A 25,507-nucleotide genomic window follows, 5' to 3' on the forward strand; every position below is an offset into this window, starting at 1 on the left:
GCTTGAATTTCACGCCGTCGCTGTCACCATTCCTTTCAAACTCAACATCATAGTGATCTATCGCCCACCCGGTCCTCTTGGTGACTTTTTGGATGAGATGGATGCCCTCCTGAGCTGCTCCCCTGATGATGGCACACCGCTCGTCGTCCTCGGTGACTTCAACATCCACTCGGGAAAGCTACACTCATCTGAATTCATCGACTTCTTTTCCGCATTTGACCTTACGCTCTCCCCCTCTCCACCAACTCACCGGGCCGGGAACCAACTTGACCTTGTCTTCACAAGATCCTGTGGCATCTCGGCAATCTCTGTTACCCCGCTCACCGTGTCCGACCACCACTTTGTGACTTTCTCCCTCCCCATGAAGCCCACCACATCCCTCCCCTCTACGCCTCGAATGGTCACCAGCCGCCGCAACCTGAAATCCCTCACTCCCTCCGCTCTCTCCTCAACTGTTATCTCCTCGCTCCCATCCTCGGAACAGTTCTCCTTAATGCCTACTGAGGAAGCCTCCTCTATCCTGATGTCCTCACTCGCCTCTTCTTTGGACACTCTCTGTCCCCCAATCGCACGACCGGCGCGATCATCTCCCCCCCCTCCCTGGCTGTCTGAACCTCTGCGAACCAACAGATCATTGTTGCGAGCGTCAGAGAGAAAATGGAAGAAATCGGGACAGCACGAGGACCTTGCTCACTACCACCTCCTCCTCTCTGACTTCACCTCAACTGTTTCGGCAGCTAAATCTGCCTTCTACCTGGCAAAGATCAACTCTTTTGCCTCCAACCCCAGGAAACTCTTCTCCATGTTCTCTTCCCTCCTCACCCCTCCTACCCCTCCGCCCCCTTCCTTCCTTACTGCCGATGACTTTGCAACTTACTTTACCAAGAAAGTAAATGACATCAGCTCATCATTCACGCCTATTCCCTCCCAGAAGACATCTCCCCCAACTCTCAACTCGGATGGTCTTACCAGCTTTAGCCCCCTCACCTCTGAAGACGTTCACGCACTTGTTACATCTAACCGTGCCACCACCTGCTCCCTTGACCCGATTCCCTCCTCTCTTCTCCAGGACATCTCACACGACATCTTGCCATTCCTCACCACCCTGATCAACTCCTCCCTCACCTCAGGTGTCATTCCAGCGGATTTTAAGACCGCTATCGTGAAGCCTCTCCTGAAAAAACCCACCCTTGACGCTACTGACATCCAAAGCTACAGACCTGTATCTCTTCTTTCATTCCTCTCTAAAACCTTGGAACGTGCTGCCTACAACCAACTGTCATCCTATCTCTTGCGGAAGAACCTCCTAGACCCTAACCAATCAGGATTCAGGACTGCCCACTCCACTGAGACGGCCCTCCTCACTGTGACCGAGTCCCTGCGAGACGCCAAAACATCATCCAACTCCTCCGTTCTCATTCTCCTTGACCTATCTGCTGCATTCGACACAGTCAACCACCAAATTCTCCTCTCCACTCTGGCTGAACTTGGCATAACCGACTCTGCTCTCACCTGGTTTACATCATACCTGACAAACCGCACCTTTCAGGTCACATGGAATGGCTCTATGTCCAAACCCTGCTCTCTGGACACGGGTGTCCCTCAAGGCTCAGTATTAGGACCGCTTCTGTTCTCACTATACACCAGATCACTAGGTTCTGTTATCACATCGCATGGATTCTCCTACCATTGCTACGCTGATGACACCCAGCTGTTCCTCTCTTTTCCCCCGTCCTCTGACGCTCACATTGCAACTCGCATCTCGGACTGTCTGGCTGACATCTCTGTCTGGACAACTGCACATCACCTCAAGCTTAACCTGAATAAAACCGAACTCCTCTTCATCCCAGGGAAAGACTGCCCTCACATGGACCTGTCGGTCACTGTTGAGGGCATCACAGTATTTCCCTCCTCAACTGCGAGGAACCTGGGTGTAATCCTCGATGACCAACTATCCTGCACCCCCAACATCACTGCTGTGGCCCGATCCTGCAGATTTGCCCTCTACAATATCCGCAGGATTCGGACCTTCCTCACAAAGGATGCAACGCAGCTCTTGGTCCAAGCACTGGTCATCTCCCGCCTTGACTACTGCAACTCTCTCCTGGCCGGACTCCCGGCCTATGCGATTAAACCATTGCAGCGTATCCAGAACGCTGCAGCACGCCTTATCTTCAATCTACCCAAATTCTCCCACGTGACCCCCCTCCTCCGTGACCTCCACTGGCTCCCTGTTGCAGCACGCATCCAATTCAAGACGATGACACTGGCCTTCAGGGCCATCAATGGAACGGCACCTGCCTACCTTCAAACACTGGTCAAACCTCATGCCCCGAAGCGAGCACTCCGCTCCTCTACTTCAGCTGGCCGGCTGGTACCACCATCGCTGAAATCAAACAAATGTCGCTCAGCAAAGTCCAGACTCTTCTCTGTTCTGGTGCCTCAGTGGTGGAACGAACTCCCGACCAATGTCAGGACAGCAGAGTCATTTGCCATCTTCCGAAAAAGGCTCAAGACTCACCTGTTCAGACTTCACCTCGACTCTACATAGCATGACCCACTAACACCCTCCCTCGACCCCCCCCCCCCCCCCGCAAAAAAAAAAAAAAAAAAAAAAAAAAAAAAAAAAAAAAAAAAAAATCGGATCGTAGCACTGTTACTCTTGAAGTACTACTTTACTCAGATGAGGACCTAGCACTTGTTCTATTTTTAGCTCTTACTGCATCGGCAATGATACGTCGTGGTTTCTTTGTTTCCTTCTTTTGACAAATGTACTTATTGTAAGTCGCTTTGGACAAAAGCGTCTGCTAAATGACCTAAATGTAAATGTAAATGATTTTGCAGGTTCAGTGCTTTAATCTGCTGCAAACTCTAAAGAAAAGAGGGATATCCAACAAAACCATGCTTAATAAAAAATACAATGCTGTTTACAAAGCTATACACACAGCACTGCTTTGCATCTGTAACCAATACAAATACCATACAAACATCCACCGAGAGCTCTCTTTGCATTAATAGCAGTATTTATATCAGCTATATTTGGATACAGTATGCAAGCTTTGAATATTTTATAAGTTGTTTCTACTAGAATGCAAAGCATGCAGTTGATCTGCCCTTTGTTTTTACTATTGTTGCTCACTTTCTCCTAAACACTGTGTCTTTCCTTGTCTTCAGAGGTTCACTGACCTGAACTTGTCCCCTCCCCCCATCCAAGGCCTGACACCAAGGTCAGTAGAGTGGTTGATAAAAAAATTCAGTTTTCATGTATGAATTAATAAAGGATATGCTTATATTTGACGTTGGCACCAAAGTGATTTCTTATTGATCACGACAGCCTGATTTCTGCTGCTTTGCCGGTGGGGATTTGTTTCCTGTAGGTGCAGCCAGTGAGGCCTCATGAATAGTGAAGGAGGAGTTATCTTTATTTTATTGGCTTAATGGATCGGGTTGAAGCAGCGGTCTCAGAAATGCCTCCAAAAACACCAAGACCCCCATGTGGTCATCGCTATAATTGAGCACAGTGGAACTAAAGTATGATCAGCGGCTGTCAACACACTCGTGGGCCATTACTCGCTGATATGACTGTTAAGACTGCAGCTGGGAAGAATCCCAATAATTTGTCACAATCAGTGATTTTGTTTTTTTCCATTAAATCACAACTAAGTGAATGAAAAATGCCCGTCTTTGTGTTTCAGGCAGGGCCTTGGATCCAGCTACCTGCCATCAGGAGAAACAGCAGGGCAATGTGAGCAGCTCCAGCCAGACAGCCTGTACTCCAGCAGGGGCATCTACGTCGACGAGCTGCCCTCCTCCGCCAGACCTCGACCAGTAGGGGGAACTACAGGTAAACAGACACAAACAGCCCTCCGAATACTGTTGGAATTAAATGAAAACAAAGCCCATGGTGTTCATATGTCTTAATCTAATTTCTGCTTCTTACATCTTCATTTGAATATGAAAAGACAACATTTTAAGAATCAACACTGGAAGGTTGATATACTAGTTTGTTGTCTTCATACAGTGTGTTTGTCTGTGGACGCAGTTTATTTTAGATCACTGCTGGAAGTAGGCCACAGCGCCGTTCCTCAATACAGACGCACACCGCCGTTCTCTAAAGCTGTCAAACTGAAAAAAGCTTTGTCTCTCTCTTAAATTATTAAAGGCGTGATGGTGTTGCCAACATGTGACTTACGCTAATAGAAATGGATTTTGGCATTTACCATATAGAGTGCAGCACACGGCCAAGACAGAGTGCTTTTCAGACTGGAGTGATCGTATCAAAGTATATTCAAGTGGCTGCTGGGGATTGGAAATAAGGTACTGTAACTCTGATGTGTGTGTCCGTGTGTGTGTGTGTGTGTGTGTGTGTGTGTGTAGGTGCCCACCTCCATCATCTTACACAGGTGGGCTTGTCCAGCCGGATGAACGGTTACCCAGCAGGGGCCAGGGCCGCTCCAGGGCAGAACGGAGGCATCGGCTGGAACCACTTCCACGGCGGGGACAACTTCTCCAGGGAGCCTGAAAAAGATGCAGTGAGTAAATCACTTCTTCCAACTATTTAAACCCTGAAAGGAAATGTATGTTTCATGTTAACAAATTCCATGAAAACAACAAAAAAAAACAAGCTGATCCTAGTTTCTGTGTATCCAAAGTCTGTTTGCTTACTTGTCTGTGTTATAAATCCCTGTTTAAACCATTAAAAATGCATCAGTGAGCCACACTGTTGCACTGGGTGACATTTTCTGTAATTACCATGAACATGGGCACTGTTGTTTCTTTTGATCCCACACACACACCGCACTGCTGCTGGGAATTCTCACTGGAGCTCCAAATGTCAGTCCGTGTCTGAAAATAGTCCCCAACAAACGCACTATTTCATTTAGGAAGCTGCTAACCGTTTTTAAATGTCTTGGTTTGTGATCTTTTCTGGGGATTAAGAATAAAAACCTCATTCTTTAACCCTTGGAGACCTACATAGACTCATTAATTCATCAAATAAATTGAGAAAGTGTATATTTGAATGGCCATCCCCATACTCACTTATGTCTCATACATTTTTGCAACAATTTGGGGGATTTATACCATTTCTTTCACATATTTGGTGAATACATGAATACAATTGGGCTCATAAAGAGTCTCATCTTTTCAGTCATACCCAATTTATGAAATAAATAAAACTTTTTAGGGACCCAAGCATGCAGAAATACAACATTTTTACTCGTACCACATTCAACAACTGCATAGTTTTTGCCCAAACCTGAATATGGCCTTTCCAGTTTCTCCCTCTCTAGAAATTGTAGCATTATTTAGCCTCGTTCCCAACATGCTGTATGGTTGGTGCCACTTTTTACTTGTCTAGATACCAATGTCTGGCTTAAATTTAGCTCTAGCTTTTAAATGTGAGCTCCAGCCTCTTTCAGACAGCGATGTTGGCCCGGATCGCCAACTGTCCCGCAGGTCTCAGGGGGTTACGCTCTTTGTTTTCTATATTTATATGTATAAATGTTAAGTTGTCTTGTAGTGCTATCTTAGTCCTGTCTACTCAACCACAATCTCTAGTTCTGTCACTACGTTTCCTCTATTTTCTTCACAATTCTTTTCCTCCTCTTCTCCCTCGTCCTCCTCTCTGCCTCCAGTTCCTGGACTGTCCTGACTACACGTCCTCCTCTTTCTTCCAGACGCCCAGAAGCGGCATCAGGGAGCCTTCGGCGCCCCCCGTCCACCTGGACGGCCCGGGGCTGGGCTACCTGTCGGCCCCGCCACCCTTGGATACATCTCCTCCCACCCACTCCTCCGCCTCCCTGATCAAGGCCATCAGGGAGGAGCTGTTGCGTCTCTCCCAGAAACAGGCAGCTGTGCCCAGCTACCACAGCTGAACCCCCCCCCCCCTCGGCCCCCCAATCTGTAGCTCTAACCAGTCATGCTACTGACCCTGCCTGCCTGCTTCGCCTAATCTGACAATACTTCCCATGGAAGTCCCTGAGGGTGTACAGCAGAGAGATAGTCCTGCTAAACTGGAGCGACGAGGACGCTAAAAGAGATTTCTAACTGACAGGATTCATCAGAGAGCGTGTAATGAAATGAAGAACGATACGAACAGAATCCGCCGGACCTTTTCAAATGAGACGACACGCGTCTGTCCCGCACTTGGATGTGGATCGGGGAATGACCGCGCTCGGTCCTGGCCACCGTGGATCCACATCCGTGACATTTTGCTGCATTTCTGTGTCATGGTTTCATCCTCATGCTGCCTTCACTAAACAGGAATAATCCCGAAGACACATCTCATTTTAAGGAAATTCCTTTTCCTTTTTTTTTTTTTTTACACATTACTTAATCTACCACACAGGTATTTTGTTGTTTTTCCCCCGATGCAGGCCCTTAACCTCTTAATCAACATCAGGTGCTACTTCATTTCCTGCCATGATGAGCCATGCTATGCCTTGACACTGTGATGTAGTTCACCCGACCCGATTTACTGTACGAGCCTACAGTAAGGTCAAAGTTCACAGCGAGCCAGTTCCGACAGTAGGCACCAAGGGGCAGCGGTTGAGACTAATAACACACATTAACACCCCCTAGTCTGTGTGTACCTTAGCAGTGCAGTAGCACTCGGTCTGAGTTGATATTGTTTTGATCTCTTGACTTACTGTACATCCTGCTTTTTGAGGACAACTTGCATTAATCTCCTGTGTTTTTAATTATGTTTAGTAACTAACAGACGAACATGGAAAAAAATAATGGCCTTGAAATCACATTAATCTTGAACCGTGACTTCAGAGGCAGATATTACAGGCCCAGGTGTGTTACAAATAATGACTTTCAGTATGTACTTGACAATTAGGGTGTAATGTATTTGGTTGTAGTTTGATGCACTGTATGCAGACTACTTGGTACAGCTCAGGTCGTTCAAAAAAAGAGGTGATGACGAGACAGTTTGATGCGTGGGGAGAACTGTCATGGAGGGAAAGTCACGGAGACCAGTATTCTTTGTCTAACATTAACAAGTATTTACTATGTACTGAACCACCATCTCTGTTTCATGCAGTATTCAACGATCGCGATGCCTTTTTGTGAGCACAGGAAGGAAAACGGTGTACTGTGTTTGTCGTCATTCATGGTTTACGTCAACCAGTCATGTTTATCTGCTTTTGGACTTTTCTCATGCCATGTTTTTCCCTTTTAAATGTCTCTTGTTAATTGTACTGGTTGAAAATCATTCTAAGTTCCTTTTTTTTTCTTTTTTTTTTTACATGACCCTCCCCTGACATGTTGTGATGTTTTGGGGCCTGAAGTGATATTTTATTGAAATGAAATAAAAGAGAAAGATATGGATTTTAAAGCAGGGCTTGAGAATATGTTGCGGTGGACTTTATATGAGTTGAAACATTCTACAGACGTCACCAGACTTCCTTCTTTGTTTACAATGTGCCTTTTTGGACTCACCTGAACAGGTTAAGTAATCGGGATGCGTGTCTCGTTTACCGTCGTTCATTATGTCACATGGTGTCGAAGGTTATGATGTAGTAAATTACAGCAGTAGTTGTAATCGGGAATGACATTATGGTGGGATGAAATCTCATCCAGGTAACGTTGATCAAACATGTCCTTATATGGAGTCTCTGATGTGCAGGGAGACGGGTTAGTATCCGGTTTTCAATTTCACCTCATGTTCATGTTTTGTTTGACCGATCTCACACTGTATGCCTCCACCTGCTGGTTCTGTACTGTAACAACAGCCCATCTCCCCGTGTTCATCTTCAGCTCCTTTGTTATTATTATTTTTGATGTGATTTCCATCTATTTCTACGTCTTGTTGTTTTGTGAAAAAAATGATCTGTTGGCTGGCCCAACTCTGTGTTTGGTTGGTGTTGCATGTTTAGTTGCTGTAATTCTTTTTGTTTGTTTTTGCGCATGCTGTTCCAAAAATCTTGAAATACAAAAAGAAACTGTCACTCGACGTGTCCTTGCATTTCAAGTTTGTAACGTTGATTTTCTGTACATCCTTTTGTTTTTTTAATGGCCTTTTGAGTTCTCACACATAATCACCATTATATTAGCGTCTTTGAGTTTCCACAAAAGCACTATATAAGTTAATTTTGAGTTGGAGTCGGAGGTGCTGAACACACATCATGCATGCATGATGAGGTCATCATATCTCATGTCATTCATTCAATACAGAGGCAGTCTTGCAGGTGTTGTACTTACCACAAACAACCACAGGGTGTCAGTACATTACAAAAAAAAGAAATCAAATCCACTCTTTTCATAACAAAGTTGTGCGGATGATGTAACCAATTCCTGAGGATTTGAGTCTCTGAAAATACGCTATTATAAGTACTTTTATAATTAATGGAGGAATTGTGTCGTAACATAATGAAGGAGAACGTGTATGATCGCCTCAAATTGATGTGAGAGGAGGTTTTGAGGATGAATGTTGATCAGTGATGATTCTGATATACATTTGGTCTTTATATTACAGTCAGAAAATAATATATAATATGTAATTTCTCCATAGGCAAACATCTCCAATATAAATAGCAAACATTATTAGAACAGCTGTAAAATGCCTGGGAACAGCAAACTGATGACACTTTGGTGTCACTCAATGTGATCGTCTTTGAGTCCTGCTGTTGTTTTTTTTACAGTACTTCCCCTCGTGGTACTTCCTGCTCGTATATTGAGTTCTATCTCATCCCATCAGACGCTTCTCCCCTCTAATCCCATCACAGGCTTCAAAGCCAGTGAGCGAAGCAGATAAACGGTCAGCAAAGCTCCTGAACTCTGCAGGAAGCGGACTGCACACAAGTCAGCAAGTATAAGACGGTGCACGCACACTCGGAGTCGTCGCATTGATCCACAGCCTGATGTTGTTTGTATAGCACTGGAATCACACACCTTAATCTGGTCTCCATTTAAACTGCATGAATTGTTGAGCATGCAGATGATCGCTGCTGCGTCTCCTTGAATCTCCTGAACCCTCAGATGTTTGTCTCTGGTCTCCTCCGTGACTCTTTGAGACTCCAGCACTGCAGCTAGAAATCCAATGCAACCTTGTTTTCACAAAGGCTGTGATAATCCTTCATTTCCGGCTTTATTATCCCCTCATATAAAATGCCACTGCACTTTAATCTTTTTGTCATTAATTTAAGTTTAATCAGATTTAGTTTTTGTCGTTGTAAATGTGTTTGTGCTGTTAGCTCAGTGTCTGTCTCTCTCTTGTCTCCTGCAGGGCTTACGAGTGTCCTATCCTGTCCAGTCTGGCTGCCCCTGGCCCTCCTTGTGGGGTCCAACACCCCCCTCCCCTCCCCTCCCACACACACACAACCACACACAGTAATCCTGTCTGTGTGTTGTCCCGTCCCGGCTCAGCTAGCTGAATCGAGCCCTGCCCGGCGTAGCATAACAAGAGCACACCCAGGAGTTAATCTGGATCATGACGGTAATTACTGTGTCCCGGTGTCCAGCCTGGAGAAGGGGGGGGGGGGGGGCACTTCACCTAAGGGATGAGTCAAACAGGCAGTTTCTACCCACTGACCTTGGAGAAAACTGGGAGGGAGGGAGGGAGGAGAAACGGAGAGGGAGGCACAGCAGATCCAGGCATTAGCATACTGACAGAGTTCCAGCACTGCAGATCTCTCTCTCTCTCTCTCTCTCTCCCTCTCTCCCTCTCTCCCTCTCTCCCCCCCTCTCTCTTCAGCCACTCTCCCTTTCTAGTCTGCCGCTGAAAGACAGGCAGATCAGGATACCTGCCTTATTCGCTGATCCCAGCACAGATTCAGCAGCACTTGTGAGTAGACTGCTATCAGTGTGTGTGTGTTTGTTTTAGTGTGTGTGTGTGTGTGTGTGTGTTTGTTTTAGTGTGTGTGTGTGTGTGTGTGTGTGTGTGTGTGTGTGTGTGTGTCACATCTCTGGAATTTATGGATGCAATAGGAAGAGTTTCCCAACCGGAGCAGGCATGTCTTTCCTCAGTGTTTGTTATTGTGACCGATGTTCGTTTCTCCATGAGGGTGATTGAGTTTGATGCAGTCTCAGTGCAGACATTTCTGTTACAGTATCTGTGTGTGTGTGTGTGTGTGTGTGTGTGTGTGTGTGTGTGTGTGTGTGTGTGTGTGTGTGTGTGTGTGTGTGTGTGTGTGTGTGTGTGTGTGTGTGTGTGTGTGTGTACACTTGGCCACCGTAGCGCATGTTTCTCCAGCTGCCTGTCAGAAATAGACATTCCTGCGGTCTGATGAGGATGAACGGCGATGCGTCCGTCTCGACTGTAAGCCCGGTTGCCGTGGCGACGACGTGGTCCCGGCCCTCCTTGTTTATCAGCGTGGCTTTTTTTTTATTACGCAACTCTCTGCATGCCGCGTCATCACGCAGCGTCAGAGCTGCTGCCTATGGATCGATGGCAGCGGGATGGAGGAGACACTGCAGCATCCAGCCATGTGCTAAATGTCACCCAGTGATGTCACAGAGTGATGTCACAGAGTGATGTCACGGGGGGGGACGTCACCACTCTGCTTGTGTGTATGAATTTGAGCAGGAAATGTGCTGTTTCTACCATCTTTATCTTCCTTTTTAAGACCAGTGGTGATACTGCAGCTCCTACTCCCCCTTTCTCTCCCTCTCCTCCCCCCCTCCCTCTCCACCAGCCCTCCCAGTGCAGGTTATCTTTATACAGTAATTGGGTCGTTTTCACACTGCTCCATCTTGACATTGCCATCAGGAAACACAGAAAGAGGGGGGAGGGTGGAGGGGGAGGCAGGGTTTGCATTTCCGAGCTGGAGGTGCTGAAACAAAAGGATTTGTGAGGTAAAGGTTACATTTTTGTGCACACGTGTTCTGCCCGTGAGCAAACATGTGACGTAACGGCGAGGAGGAGCGGACCCCCCGGCCTCGTCTGTTTTCATAACACGCGATGAACCAGCTGCTGTGGGAGGCAGGAGGGAAGGTTAAATAAGGGTAAAGAAAGAATCTTTTTTTTTTTTGCTGCTGCTGCTGCTTTATGACACATTTTCTCTGAGGTTAGAACTAAAAGTAGCTGCGTTTCAGGTCAGGCATCTACACAAACTCATTCCCCTCCCGCCGCCAGCGGCCAAGGTCGCGGTGCAGGTTATCTGCCTCCCTCGCCACCAGGCTCTACTGTAACCAGAAGACACACAGTGTGACATTGTGCTGCACCGTGCCGAGTAGGAGGCAGCGCTCATGTGATGTTCAAGGGGGAGGTTGAATAGCTGTCATTCATAAGAGGCTGCTGCCCCGTTTGCTCGGCAGCTGCCCTCTTGCACTGACTTCAGACACTGATCCTGGCTGTCAGCTGCTGCCCCCCCATCACCGGGTTTGACGTGATAAACACGTTGATTGTGCTCTGATAAGAGGTGCAATGTTCCTTTTTGCCTTTATTTCTTCAGCAAAACATTGTTGCACTCATGTACTCTGAATATAAATTCAATGTAATCTACATTTTTTTTCCCAATTAGTAGGATCTACTACTAAAGCAAAAATAAAGCAGTAATGTGGATGCAGTACGCGGTGCACTCTGTGTAGTTCGGTGGCAGAGGTATTCGGTTAAACTTTATAAAGCTGCGCGGTATGCTACAGCTGATCATCTGACAGCGTTAATCCCTGTTGGCAGACACTGGATCTCTCTGCACGGCTGTCCTGCAGAGACCACATCCTCTGGATGTTTTGGGAGCAGTCAGCAGCAGCAGCAGCAGAATGCGGCTCTGGCAGGACGAGCCGGGCACCTGCCAGCGTGGAACTGTACGAGTAGTACGCTTCTGCAGGACAAACAGGGGGAACCGTGTTCAGTTGTCCTGCATCCACGTTGTTGTGTGAAATCTTGCAGCAGGTGTCCATTCATGCAACAGCAGTGCAAGTCAGAGCCTTTAACATGGAGTGAATATATGTTCACCATGCATGTTTTCTACCTCTTTAACATTTCCAAGAGCTTCAGAATTGGTGTTTTTCTTTTTTCTTCATGATAATCAGCAGATAATCTTGTTAAGCTATTATCTCTCTAATAGCTTTGTTTTGGTCAGCAGATGGACGCTGCAGGGGCGTATTTTATCGTGTGTGTGTGTGTGTGTGTGTGTGTGTGTGTGTGTGTGTGTGTGTGTGTGTGTGTGTGTGTGTGTGTGTGTGTGTGTGTGTGTGTGTGTGTGTGTGTGTGTGTGTGTGTGTTCATTTGTGTGTATCTGATGACTTTCTGGTATCCTATATCAATCAAAAGCGTTGTCAGCAGCCAGAATCGTTGTCGAGACGACCTCAGACAAGTTAATGCATTTAGCAACCGCAAAACTTTATTGGTCACTCTTCATACGGAGCTTTCCTCGGGCGTCAGGCTGTGTCTATTAACATACATTAACATGAAATGCTTGATAGTATAACATGAAGGACATACAAAGTAGTAGCTTAATGCATTTTAGTTTTATTTCTTTACTTGAACAGATGCACAGATTTCTTCCCCGTCACTGACTCGTGCCCATGAGCTCATCTCTGTGGGGAGAGTCTCCCATTGTTGTTTTTTCGTCCCATCCCCCACTAAGTCCATCATGACTCCCGTCAGATGTTTATTTGGACTTGAGTTAGGTGTTCCACTTTCATCCTGAAGCACAGATGAATGCTGTTAGACCTCGACACAACTCAGTTACATAGTCTAAGGAAGGGCGGAACGGAAGAATACTACTGGAAGGAATTCGGAGATGACCTTTTCATTTCAAGCAAATTGACAAAATAATAGCTCGCCATTAAAATAAAATGGTATGCCTGGTGTTTAATTATGGGCTGGAAACACAGGAAACATATGGGCACCATATGTGATAACGTTGTATCAGATTTCTGTTGAAATGCACACGCAACGTCCAAATCCTGTCGATATGACGAAACATTTTTGGAATTATAAAAAATGACGCATGCGAGACTCATTAATTGTGTGAGAACAATATCCGTGAAAAAAAGTCATACTTGTGTAGAGTTTTTCTGTGTTTCTAACAGACAAAGAGACATCTGTTGCAGTTTAGATCGCAGACCTTTGGGAAGATGCCGTTCCAACAGATCTCCCACTCTAGATGTGTTGTCTGCAGCCCGCATGGCCTTTGTTTATGCCTGATCACCATAACCTGTTTCAGATGTGTCAAGGAAGAGATCAGAGGGCAGTATTGGAAGTCTGCATATTCATAAGAAATGAACACATCGACAAAGTTCTGGATGATTCCATCTGACCTCAATGCTCCAGAACAAACATTCGGTTGCTCAGTGTGTAATAAGTATAAGCAGCCGATAGTTCTAGATAGTTTGACGACAGACTGGTAAGTCAATCGCATGTATTCTGCAATACTTACCCTCAACCTAACCTCACTCTAACCCCAACCAATTGTGGCTGTGACCCTTCACCACAACTTGACCTGCAGCACCACGAAGGAAACGGCACTGCAGGAAACGCACATAAAGCACCAACATTCAGCTGCAGTTGGTCCAGATCAGCTCCCCGGGTCGGTTGAATTCATTTGAGCATAAAACATTCTGTATTTCTGGTTTTCTTGTTTATTTAAGAAGTGAATTTGGTTAGCGATGACCACCGTGTGAGCTGGTTACTCACTAAACATAGCCAAGTTAACCAGCTTAATGAATTATTAATATTACATGTTCAAATGTAACTCATTAAAGCTTTTACTCAATATTTTTATGTCAATAACAAGTTTCCTTCAGTCATTGTTTTGGGGTTTACAGCTGGTTGCAGATAATGTCACCGAGCACCAAACCATATTTAGCGACATGAACATTTAGCAGCTAAAGAGCTGGATGTTTCCTCCAGGAGAGGGAGGAGACCAAAAACGAGCTAAAAAGAGAATTAACTTGATTTCTCAATGAACACGACTCCAAATCGTGTCTGCTGGACTTTTAAACCCTTTTTTTCTTTTTATAAAACACCAATACAGATGAATTACTTAACTTTCTCTAACATGTAGTATAAAAGTGTGTTTATATTGCATTGTTATGTACATGTACTTCATGGAGTGCAGGTGTAATTGCTGGAGTGTGTGATTGTGCTTGTGTCTGAAGTAGGTCGGCGGGGAGGAAAGATCAGAGGCTTACGGGGCAGAGAGGCAGAAAACAGGATATGGCAGCGCTGGACTTTGAGAAGAGCGCGAAGGAGCGGGTTACACGCCTCAACACATATGTAGACCAGAGGGGGGTGTTGGCATGAGGTCAGACACGGGGTCAGAAGTTCATAAATAGATGCAACACACGTTTGGACATATGATTCGTGTCCACGCAACAGAGACGAGCGAGTCCCAGTCGGACTTTAGTCTTCCCTGCAGCTGTCTCCTTGCTTCTTCTCCCCGATCCCACCGGGATCAGCTTCGGGACAGGCGGCATGTCACTCACACACCGAACACCATGTTATGAAACAAGCTCACGGCAGTAATAACAGCATTTAGAATATATCGCCACAACAATAATACTGTGTATTGATACGTTCACATTTGGTCCCTGAAGCTGCAACTCGGGAGGGTTGTATTTTTGATAAGCACATTTTTTAGTACGCAATACATAGCCTACGTGTGGTGGAGATTGGGAGACCATAATTACCAGTTTACAACAGAAATGGAAGTTGTATTGTTCCTTACGAAGCAATTTTATCCTATTTTTGTTGTTTTTGCATTATAATGTCATGGTTAGGAATGACAAACAAGTAAAAAAAATATGAAAAGCTTAAAGGCACCGGCATAATATACTCGCCTGTTCTTGCACTCAAATTCAAAGTATTTATGAGACTTGTTAAAAGCAACCGAAGATTTGTTCACATGAAGTCATCTTTATTCTTTGATTTTATAGCCTCCATCGTGACTTTTTGAATCCAAATAAATACATTCTTATTTTAATTTGCGTCCTCCTCTGGCTGAGAAAGTTCACTTTTCTCATCTCGGACTGGCCTCCTTCATCACAACAGTACCAAACAAACACTCCTGTAACCCCTAGCAACCATCCACAGTGACACAACTGACTTGGCAGAGGGCCGCGCCGTTGTTAAAATGACTGTAGTGATGAGAGAATCCTGGTGGAACAGCGGATTAAAGAAAGCCTCGGACCGGGAGGGGGGGGATTCCAGCTGGGCACTCATGCAGGTTCGACACCCGAGGAACGGTCAGGCGGACAGAGCTGAGCGCAGGAATAATTTTCATCCCATTTTCATAATCCACATCTCTGTGCTTGTGGTTGCACCGGTTGAGCTCCGGCCAACCTGCCACATGGATTGTGGGAATCTGCTTTTCCCCAGATGTATTCTGCGTGAAGGCCTATTGAGAACACTCAGGGTGTGGTTGGGCTGCTGTTTTATTCTTGGCTCCGGTGGATTTTTTTCCTCTTTGTGGGGACAATGGGTTCATTTCAGGCCGTCTGCACGGCTTCAACCATACCTGCTTCTGCTTGTCCCATTCTGAAACCCGTCTGTTGTCTTTCTAAAGGTTAGAGGAGAAGAGCAGACGTGGTGGTTTCACACGTTAGAGTTCTTGTAAAAAAAACAGCCACACAGGGGTCACTGTCCGAGAGTGCGAGGTTACCACGGCAACTTATGACTCACCAGAGAGTCGGAGCTACACACCCTTGTGGGATGACAGACTGATGGCATGTCTTTGATAATAGGAAGCTTTCCTTTTGCTCTCTTAAAGATCTGCACTTCAGGGAGAATACAAAGATCACTGATCAGCTGATGAGCAGATGAGAGCTGCAAACCAAATGTCATATCTTTCAGGAGGCTTACGAGAGCTCAGCAGTTAAGCAGAAAATCCACAGCCGAAGGAACCGGCCAATAAACTTTCCACTTCGTAAAAATGTTTGCAGGAATCAGATTTGACAATTAGATGTCGTTTTTCAATTTTTTTTGCACTCAAAAGTGTGTGAACTGACAGTGGATCTATTACCAAAACGTTACCAGTCATTATTTCGAAGCTGAAATATGGAATAACCGGAATTATGACTCATGGTTTGATTGGTGTTCAAGCCAGCAATCATGTCGGGAGAAAAGACGTCACACATCAAATCTGCCTTAATTCAGAATCATCTTCTAACTTCTGCTTTTACAGAAATGCAGTTGGACAGGAGGGTTTTTATATTTTCCCACTTTTAACTGTCGTCTTTCATGTGAAGACGTGTTTGATGTGGGGGTTTTTTTTAAAAGAAAAAGTGAATTCCTCCATGAATATGTGTTATCTCTAGGTGGATTTATTGCTCGTTTTATAGCTTCACTGAACCATGTTCACTATTAATGTATCCAGGCAACACAGCAGCGACCCAAATGTGCCAGACGCCTTCACATCAAAGTATTACTTCATACCTTCGTGCCTCACGAGGAGCCTCATCAGGCCCAGAAGAAACACGGACATGACACCATACAAGGCCTCTTCGGTGAGGTCATCCCTCGACTCTGGGATTATCAGAATAGCTGAACTCTGACGTGATTCTCCCTCTCCTCTTTTACCGTAATCGAAAGGCTGCATACTCTTCTTCCAATCTGTTCTTCATTTGGCCTCGATGGTGTTCTGTGTTGGTGTTTAACTTCTAACAGATCTATGCATGTTATCATCCTGACATGAGGTAAACGTAGACGTGTAGATTCATTTATCCTCATTTAGATTCATTACTTTTCAGTACTTCTAATGGAGAAAGGAATGCTAGCGGCTCTCTGTAGAAACATGTGTTTTTGGCTGTAGTGGCCCTGTTGGACATTCATTGTTCCCAGAGGATGAATGAATTCTGGCTCTGACATTCATATTCCCCTCTGGCTGAATTGTATGTTACTTAGCTTTTTCATGTAGCGTCATCGTCAAGTCAAACATTTCACTTGCACTTCATTTTAGCAAATGCTAGCAAGCTAACATGCTAAACTAAGATGGTGAACATGTTAAACATCAGCATGTTTGCATTGTCATTGTTAGCATGTTAGCTTGAGCATCCAGCTCAAAGCTGGGCAGGAGTGCAGCCTCAAAGAGCTGCTGACATTTCCCAGAGTTCAACACTGCTGTTTCTTTTATCTGGGTCTTTTTTTGGAACATTCAACCCTCATTGCCGATCATGTAAACCCCCCGATCTTGCTCCCAGTGGTTAGTTGAAGGTTTCTATCGTTTACCCCAGATAATCCCATCAGATCTCAGTCGTAGCATCGGTCGTAGGCGTTGAGAGGAAGGACTGAGGGTCTGATTTTTGTTCAAGTGTCAGGAGAGCTTAGAGACTGAGGCTTTGTTCATTTGATCCCAATCTACTGCTGCGATAGAAGCTACACAAAACACATGTCGGCGGCGGGATGAACGGATGGCTGTGAACGTCCCGTCAAGGAGCGACGAAGCCGGCTGAACAAGCGGAAACAAGGGTGGTTTTGTCCTTTTTCATAAGATAAGGAATTCAATTACTCTGTCTTCCTTTTGATAAGATTTCTGTTTAAAGCCCAGCGCTCAATGTCACGTTTATGCAACACATGGTTTATGTAGATAATGCGTTTCCCCTTTAGATTTCCTGATTGCCATGTTTGCTTTGCCTGATTGTGGGATGTAGAGTGGCTGCATGTGTGGATATTTCTCAGAGTGTGAAGTGTTGCAGAATACATGCAAGGGATGAGATCCCCGTCCTCCCAGTCCTCCCAGTGTCCCAGTCCTCCCAGTGTCCCCGTCCATCATGACAAGCGCTCTTTGTGCCAGCCCAGAGATCACATGTCACAATATTTGAACAGCTGCAGATGATAGTCGTGTGTTTGCTCTCCTTCCGTCGACACAGAGGACAGAGATGTGGTTTGATAAGATGGAGCGTGAGAATTTGGAGGGTTGAGCGAGTGAGAAAAAGACCACAACCTCACACATTATTACAGTGTTGCTGTAAAACACCAGTCATGGATTGTGGTAGAATATTAACACATAGCGTATCTATAAGATCATCATGACTTTGTAGCATCGCTGGGTTTTGAGAATCTTTAAAAAAAAGTGCCCCATTTTCAGGTTTGTGACGATGCCTTTTTCCTGGCGATCCGAGAGGCTTTTCAAACAGTTTATTCAGCTTAAGAAGTCCGAGAACATGCTCAGCCCATGAAGGAACACTTCATCCTTCGGTTTATCCGAAATATTCAAATTCAAAATCAGCAAATTTGGAAGGCGCATCTGAAAAGTACCCTCTGGAGTAAAAAAGTACAATATTTGCCTCTGAGATGATGTGCAGTAAAACATACATAATGCATTATATATAATTTGCATAAAATAGAAATACTCAAATTAAATTAGATATAATTCAAACAGCTCTATACATATACTGTAGTCCCAGAATATTCAGGGCTACAAGCTACCCGAGGCAGAGAGGAGTTGCCAGTTTTTTGCCTCCACTTTAGCTTTGAAATAACGCCAACCCTCCAGCCACCTCCGCCTCGCAGACATGTCCTGTTGTGTTATAAACTCAGAGTCAGAGCCGGAGGGCTGACAGCGGGAGGCTGCTCTGCAGACACGGCAGCACGGATGGGTCTGAGAGAGAAACTCTCAAAAGGAAGCGTTTATACGAGCAGAAGAAGGTAAAACACTGTTTCTGCCTCTTTAAAGCTACAAGACAAAAAGCTGCTACTGTTGTGATGGTCAGCATGCTGCAGGGGGGGCTGATGATAGTGGACACCAACTATGGGAATGTGCTGACGTATCGGTCGTGCATGAAAGTGTGTGTGTGTGTGTGTGTGTGTTTACAGTGTCAACTTTAAGACAGATCTGGGTTCTGTCCTTGTGCTGCGTTTGTGTTCAGGGTCACAGTGAGTGCTGCTGAACGTGACCAATCATGGCCACTTTAGTTTGACATCTGCCCATAGGAGTTGCAATAAAAATGCAAAGTGGCAGCTGAAAGGGCAAAAAAAGTTCTGATCTGATCTGTTTTTACATCCAAAGTCAGGTCAAGGTCATTGTCCTCCTGCAGCTCCGATGCAGAAAGAGGAAAACAGCAGCTTAACGTCGTCTTCTGTGATAAAGCTCAAGTTTGTGATTCCAGATGGACACGATCCTCCCCAGCGGACCTCTCGGTCGATGTCTGTGATGGATATGAGCTCCGAGGGTCGCTGTGTAAACCGCAGCTGAACTCAGCATTGTCTCCGGCTGTAATGAGAAAGCTTTGCCCGGGACGCTGTGTTTACTGACTGCTGATTACAGTCAGTAGTCTGCTCAGGCGAGGGAGTACAGAGCAGCTTCATAGCGACTGTGAGAAGAGGGGGGGGGGGGGGTGAAGGAGTGCATGTAAAAGGGGGGCAAAAGAGAGGCAGAGAGGGCACCTTGGCAGGGCAGAGCAGACTACAATTAAAATTCTGCTCTGGTCACCAGCACACTCTGTTTGGAGCCGGTGTTTGTCATGATAAGGGGACTGCTCAACTACATCCTCTTTGCTCGTGCTTGGCAGGTAACAGATGGCACTTCACATTCAAAGATACCGTATTTCTGTTACTGGCTATTAGACGTTGCAGGGGGATTTACATTAGTGGGGTTTTTTTCAGATTTTTGTGGTGCTTTTCTGTTCCTCTTCATTTCTTTTCCACTAAATATTTTCATAAGTAATGAACTTTTGTAATGAAGTGATTGTGCATGTGCTTTATGTCGATTGGTCCTCTGTTGCTGGAAAGGAGCTGAGTCATGGAGTAAACATTCATGGGTACCCTGAGATGTAATTTAACTGGTTAAACCATCTAAGTCCTTGGTTTTTCGGTGCAATTACCCATTTCCATGCTCATTTGTGTCTGACATGCTTTGACTCTGCCCGCCTGTTACGTTCAGTAGGGAAGACTTGATGGTTGAATCCTATTAAATTAAGATAAAGTGACATTAAGATTACTGTCTAAACAGTGTTAAATAGGAATCCAGTAAACTTTACCAGCTAAATCTTCAATAAGGGCCTAAGTGAGCAGCTTTCCTGTGCATGTGTGAGAAGACATTCTGGGCTGTTTGGTGCAGGGTTCTAGGCCCTGTAGAACCAGCAGATGTGTTTGTATTGTATACATGGATGTATATGAAAAACACACAACTGAACTGGACATTCAAGCTGTTTTTTTCCGACGATGCAGCTGTGTTGTTCTCCCACCTAAAAATCCGACATGCTCGGCAATATCTTCGCTAACAGGGCTCTGGATTCTCATATTGGCCAGGACGGGGAGAAAAAGCCGGTTGCCACGGTAACTGATCATGTTTAAAGCCTTGTTTGTGCCAGGCCCCCAAGGGTATAAGTGCAGTGATGTGAAGCAGGCTGCCAGTCGGGGATTGGTCAGTTAAGGTGAGTCCTTGGAAAGGCGTAGTCATGAAAACTGGCTTAAATGTTCATAAAGACAAAGAACCCGATTTATCAAAGCAGAAGATCGAGTGCCGTTTCTCTTGTTGTACAGCGAGCGGTTTGAAACCACTGTTGAGTATTGTTGTGGCGCCTGATTGCCGGGATTCTGACAGAGCGCATCAGAAATCCTATACGACCACTCAAGGCTGCTCTTACTGTGTTCACTGTGAGGAAGACATTTGTTACTTACTGTCTGTACATCCTGTTTGTCTTCCAGCTGATATGGAAAGATCCATTCTCCTGATGAGTATACACTATAGTGCACAGTATCGTGACTGTGAGCTTCAGCTTTTAGGGAAACCCTGTAGCAGAAGATGAATCCTGTATAAACACCTGAATAGATTCGATTAATGGGTCAGTTCAGTAGTAGAGAGTGTAAAATAAATCAGAAACTACAGTATTAGATGTACTTCTGTGAATGTTGGTGCCCCCCCTCATATTAACGTCAGTTAAAGGAGACATATAGCACTCATACTGGAACATGTATACACACTTTAAAAATGTATCTATATCCACCTACTTTAGTGCCTGTCTCTTTAAATCCCTCTATTGTTCTGATGTCCATTTTGTCTAATTTGGTCCCAAACCTTAAAAGCTTGTTGAAATCACATGTTTGCTGATCTCCAGATTCCCAAATGTTGGCTAAAAAAGTGACCTTGTCATGATATGCCCCCTTTAACTTTTCATCCAGCAGCATCATGTCAGGTCAAAATCTTACTTTGTCCTACACTTTGTTTTTTTCACCAAATACCTCATAATAATAATAACAATAGTAAGTATTGACATTCCCATCAGCTTCAGCTGCACCTTTGTGTTTAGGTGACATGGGTAAACAGTTATTAGCATGTTAGCTTTACAGGGCCACTAGCATGAAGACTGGTGGTGCTTCGTAGAAGCAGAAATACTCTCACAGATATCCCAAACCTTTTGTAAATTACATTAAAAAAACTGTTTTTGTAGTTTAGGTGAACTGACCCTTTAACATATTCCTTTTTCCCCCAGTTGTATTTTAAGAATAAATAACTAGCGGTATACTGTGGAAAGGAAAGGGAAAAATAATATTATATTTGGACACATTCACTGTGAAGCATGGGAACCACTCTGAGCCAATCCCTCAGACATCTACAGCAGTTTGTACCTTTAACCCTTAAACACCCGGAGTCACTCCGGTCACAGCCATAGTTAGTGTCCGAGTCACTGAGGATCACCGCGGGGGACTAAAGGTCACGGCTTTGACTTTTGACCCTTTCACTTGGAGGAAAGGTTGAACTCACAGCCTGCCGTGTCAGCAGGTCAGGGACACGGCGAACAGCTAGCCGTGTTAGAAACGTGTTCCGTGTGGGCGCACCCTGACCGCCGCTGTTCCAGTCCTCACACAGACCTGGTCTGAGGTCTCCTAAACACACACAGTTAAATTTAAACTGAGCTGAGACCGACCACGGACGCAGACAGACCTCCTGAAATCTGACCTCATGTGTCTGCCCATTCTCTCCTCTGCCCTTGTGTTTTCACTCAGTAGCTTTTATTCACTGGCTCTGTTAAACCCCCTACCACACACACACACACACACACACACACACACACACACACACACACACACACACACACACACGCCTCTCTTTCTCCATCTACCCATCATGCTCAGGGGCGGCCTGCTGGAGCTGATTTACGTAGTGTTTGCACAGGGTTAGAGCTCATCGTTCTGGAGGAAATTAAATGTTCAAGTTACAGCACCGGCTGGATTCATGTTCCCTAAAATACTGATTTGTGTTTCTGCGAAGACCTTTTTCTTTAAATCGCTTTGTTTGGACCGAGAGGATTGATCTGGTGTTCAGCTGTGACTTTAAACAATTATCCTCTATGTGAAACACATCCTGCCTGCCTCAGTTATTTGCCTTTGTGCTCACTAGAAATGTAATTGAATCATATTTATTTGTGAGCATTTGTTGGTTCAGTCATTGCTACTGTTTGTGTGTGTGTGTGTGTGTGTGTGTGTGTGTGTGTGTGTGTGTGTGGACACACACGAGTTACACAGCGACATGGTCAACTTGCATCACCCACTAATCCTGTTGCTTACGCTAATGACTAAGCAGCAATAAACCACTTTGCTCCAGACTGAAACATCTATAAGGAAATCATGCACAGACATTTAGTCCCCAGAGAATTATGACCTTTGCCCTCACATTTTCTCTAGCGCCACCAGCAGGTCAAAGTTTCCTCTGACGTGAAATTTCCCTCTGCCTCAGCTGTTTCTTTTGTTTAGTGCTAATTAGCAAATGCTAACACGTTGTTAGATGGTGGAATTAGCCCACATGTACCTGATTCTAAACATCAGCGTGTTAGCATTGTGGGCGTGTTGCTGACGTTAGCATTTAGCCATAGACTGTATACAAGAAGTGGATGTAGTGGTAGCGACCTGTCAATCACAAGGTAGCCCCGCCCTAAAGCTCACCCTGCTTTATCATCTACTTGACTGTAAACGGGACCATAATTTACTAACTCAACGTCATGTTGTATCAGAGAAGACTAGGGATTGAGACCATAAAATCATGTTTACAATGTTTACTCATTCTCTTTCATGTAATTCTCTTTGCAACCAGAGTAGTCGCCCCCTGATGGCCAGCAGAGAGAATGCAAGTTTAAGGCACTTTAGCTGTGGCTTCACTTTTCAGAACTGGATGTTGCCGCCTGCATTTAGGCCCGAAGCAGCTGCAAATAATGATGCTGTAGGAGTATTGCTCTGTTCCCGTCTCCTCCTCCTCCTCCTCCCTCAGCGCTCACTGACCCGTAACAGGTTGCTGATGGCGGGCCATGAACATGATGGTACCACCTATTAGTGTCACTGCTCTCATCATGCCCTCCACCATTCACACTCACAGCGAGACGGCAGTTACAACCTCAATATGGGAGAGTAACCTTCTGACTCTGGGATGCATTCTCTTTCCTGTGTTCTTGGTTCGTCGCTGCTGTCGGGGAACTTGCTTTAACCTGCTTGACCACAATGCAGGCTCGAACGTGTAGCAGGTCAATTATACGGACTTGTTTTTGTGCTCGGTTTTATGAGCGAGACAGATTTGGATATAAACATAATAATACAATTACAGATATCAAACATAGGAGTAAATACTATACAATAGGTATTTTTTAATATGTATTTTCAATTAGAGTTAATAACACAGCAGTGCCTGCTGGGCGTAGAGACACAGATGGCTCCAGAGACAGCGGTGCATATATTATTAATGAAGCTCTCTGGCCAGTTATAGCATTAGAGGAAAAATGGCTGCATAAAGTCTAGCTCTGGTTTCCCTCGGAGTGCCGTGTTTCAGCTTAATTTCTGATCGATTCGTGTACAGTAGATGGAGATGAGAGAGAAATCCAGAGCAAAAGCTATTCTGGATATTCAAGACAGCAAAACGATTATAGCTATTAGATCTACAATGCAAATATTTGTAGTTTACAATAAGAAAATAGAAAAATATTGTTTTCATTGTAGTCATTCATTTAATTACAAAATAAATGCTTTCGTCATTTCTAGACACAAGCCAGAGGAAGGTGTGTATTTCTTAAGTGGTGCGTATAATTGCTGTGTACTGAATGTAACGACACGCCCGGAGCTGGCAGGGATTTCTGTCAAAAAGTGAGCAAAATATCCAAATGTCAGTTTCTATTTTTGCCCGTCGGGATATTAGGGCGACACACAAATTATGTCTGCTACATCTGCACGATAAAACAAAACCAGATGGCCACCAACTGTGTCTACTCAGTATGTGCGAGAAAATATCTTTGAGTGTGCTCAATATCTTGCAAAGTCAACACACGACATCAGCATTGAAAAAAATAAAAAAACAACGCCAGATTCTCTCAGAACATGATTATATCTCATTTCTCCCGGCAGGGATCAATCCAAGACCGTTATACAACAGTCTGGCCGACGAGCCTGGACCGTGATTACTCATGTCATCTTTGGGAACCAGCGTGAAATTGAAAGAGACCTACTTTCCCTCAAGCGGGATGTAAAATAACCCACGCTCTCTTTTTGAAATATTTTTATTGTCTCGATGAACACGGGACGTTTTCAGCTAACTGCTCCAGTTCTTGTGCCAAGTTATTCCTCAGCTTTCAAGCCCGTTAAACGCTTGTATAATATATGACAACAGGGCACTTGTCATTATGTAATTATGGCACTTAGCATCACGTAACACACGCCCGTGGTGCTGTGTTAGTTTGGGGATTTTTTTTATCACAGTTAAAGCACATAAAACTAAATGTGCATTATGTATGGAATCTCTTAAATCAGGAAAAACATGATGTGTTGAAGTTGTTATCAGAGGGGAAGAGAGTGATTCCATTATTTTACTGTTTGTCTTTGCATGCAGTGTGAATGTTACTGTGGACATGATGCATCTGTCTGGTTTCTGCAGTGCTATAAATAGCTCCCTGCAAGCCCCTGTAGGAGAGGTTGAAGTGTGCTATAGGCCGGCGGGTCAAGCTGCCACATATGGATGCCCTCTCAGATATCTCGTAACACTTGTGTTATTTCTTCATTCTTGGCCCGTGGCAGGTTTAGAGTCCTGGAGGGCATATTATTAGTGGCAGCATCGCAGTGTATGGGGGAGGGAGGGGGGAGGAGGGGAGGGGGGGTCCTGTAAGTCGGCGGCGAGTCAAGTAGGCTCATCCTCGACCATCTAATAAGCTCCACTTCAGCTCAGCCCCACCTAAATAAAAGACGCCCATTGTGTCTCCGTGTGAGGATCCCTCTCGTTTTGTGACATCACCCACCCCCGGCCCCCTCCCTCCCTCCCTCCCTCCCTCCCCCTTCTAATGCGTCACACCAATCAGCGCCCAGGGAGATACGGTCACGTGAATATCCCCCCCCCCAGTCTCCGTTACCATGACAACGAGCACTGGTCCAGGCAGCATCTTGCTGTGGTGAGAAGAAAGGGGGGGGAGAGAGAAGGCGGGAGGAGAGCCAGAGAGAGAGAGAGACGGAGGGAGGAATAAAGAAAGAGAACAAATCCCAGTGAGAGGAATACCTTGTGCCTGTCTTGCCTCCGTACAGTAAGTGCTTTGCCTTTATTGTCCTCTTTCATCGGATCCATTCTCAGGGAATGAATGGAGATCCACTTGTGATCCGCTGTCACGTCTGTATCTGATCTAATTGGATACGGCAGCTTCCTTTGAAGAT

General features: G+C 45.1%; 2 protein-coding genes across 28 annotated transcripts in view; both read left to right on the forward strand.

Annotated features, from left to right (window-relative positions):
- LOC311019000 (UPF0606 protein KIAA1549) overlaps window positions 1–7,955 on the forward strand; it is a 37,033-nt gene extending 29,078 nt beyond the window's left edge. For 2 of the 3 annotated variants that reach the window (XM_084018145.1, XM_084018146.1), the window contains 4 exons: window positions 3,175–3,227; window positions 3,696–3,844; window positions 4,378–4,532; window positions 5,637–7,955. In XM_084018145.1, coding sequence (XP_083874271.1) covers window positions 3,175–3,227; window positions 3,696–3,844; window positions 4,378–4,532; window positions 5,637–5,876 — 597 coding nt within the window. In that variant the 3' untranslated portion in view covers window positions 5,877–7,955. The remainder of the gene's footprint in view (window positions 1–3,174; window positions 3,228–3,695; window positions 3,845–4,377; window positions 4,533–5,636) is intronic. The other variant, XM_084018147.1, reaches the window with a different exon arrangement.
- Window positions 7,956–9,681: 1,726 nt separating this feature from the next.
- Window positions 9,682–25,507, forward strand: part of mical3a (microtubule associated monooxygenase, calponin and LIM domain containing 3a) — a 75,168-nt gene continuing 59,342 nt past the window's right edge. For 15 of the 25 annotated variants that reach the window (XM_084016635.1, XM_084016639.1, XM_084016616.1 and 12 more), the window contains exon 1: window positions 9,686–9,790. The gene's annotated coding sequence lies outside the window, so the exon portion shown is untranslated. Of the gene's footprint in view, window positions 9,791–25,507 lie in introns of all 25 variants that reach the window. The other 10 variants (XM_084016624.1, XM_084016627.1, XM_084016631.1 and 7 more) reach the window with 5 other exon arrangements.

The sequence above is a fragment of the Eutrigla gurnardus genome (genome assembly GCF_963514095.1).
Source record: "Eutrigla gurnardus genome assembly, chromosome: 9".
NCBI lineage: Eukaryota > Metazoa > Chordata > Actinopteri > Perciformes > Triglidae > Eutrigla > Eutrigla gurnardus.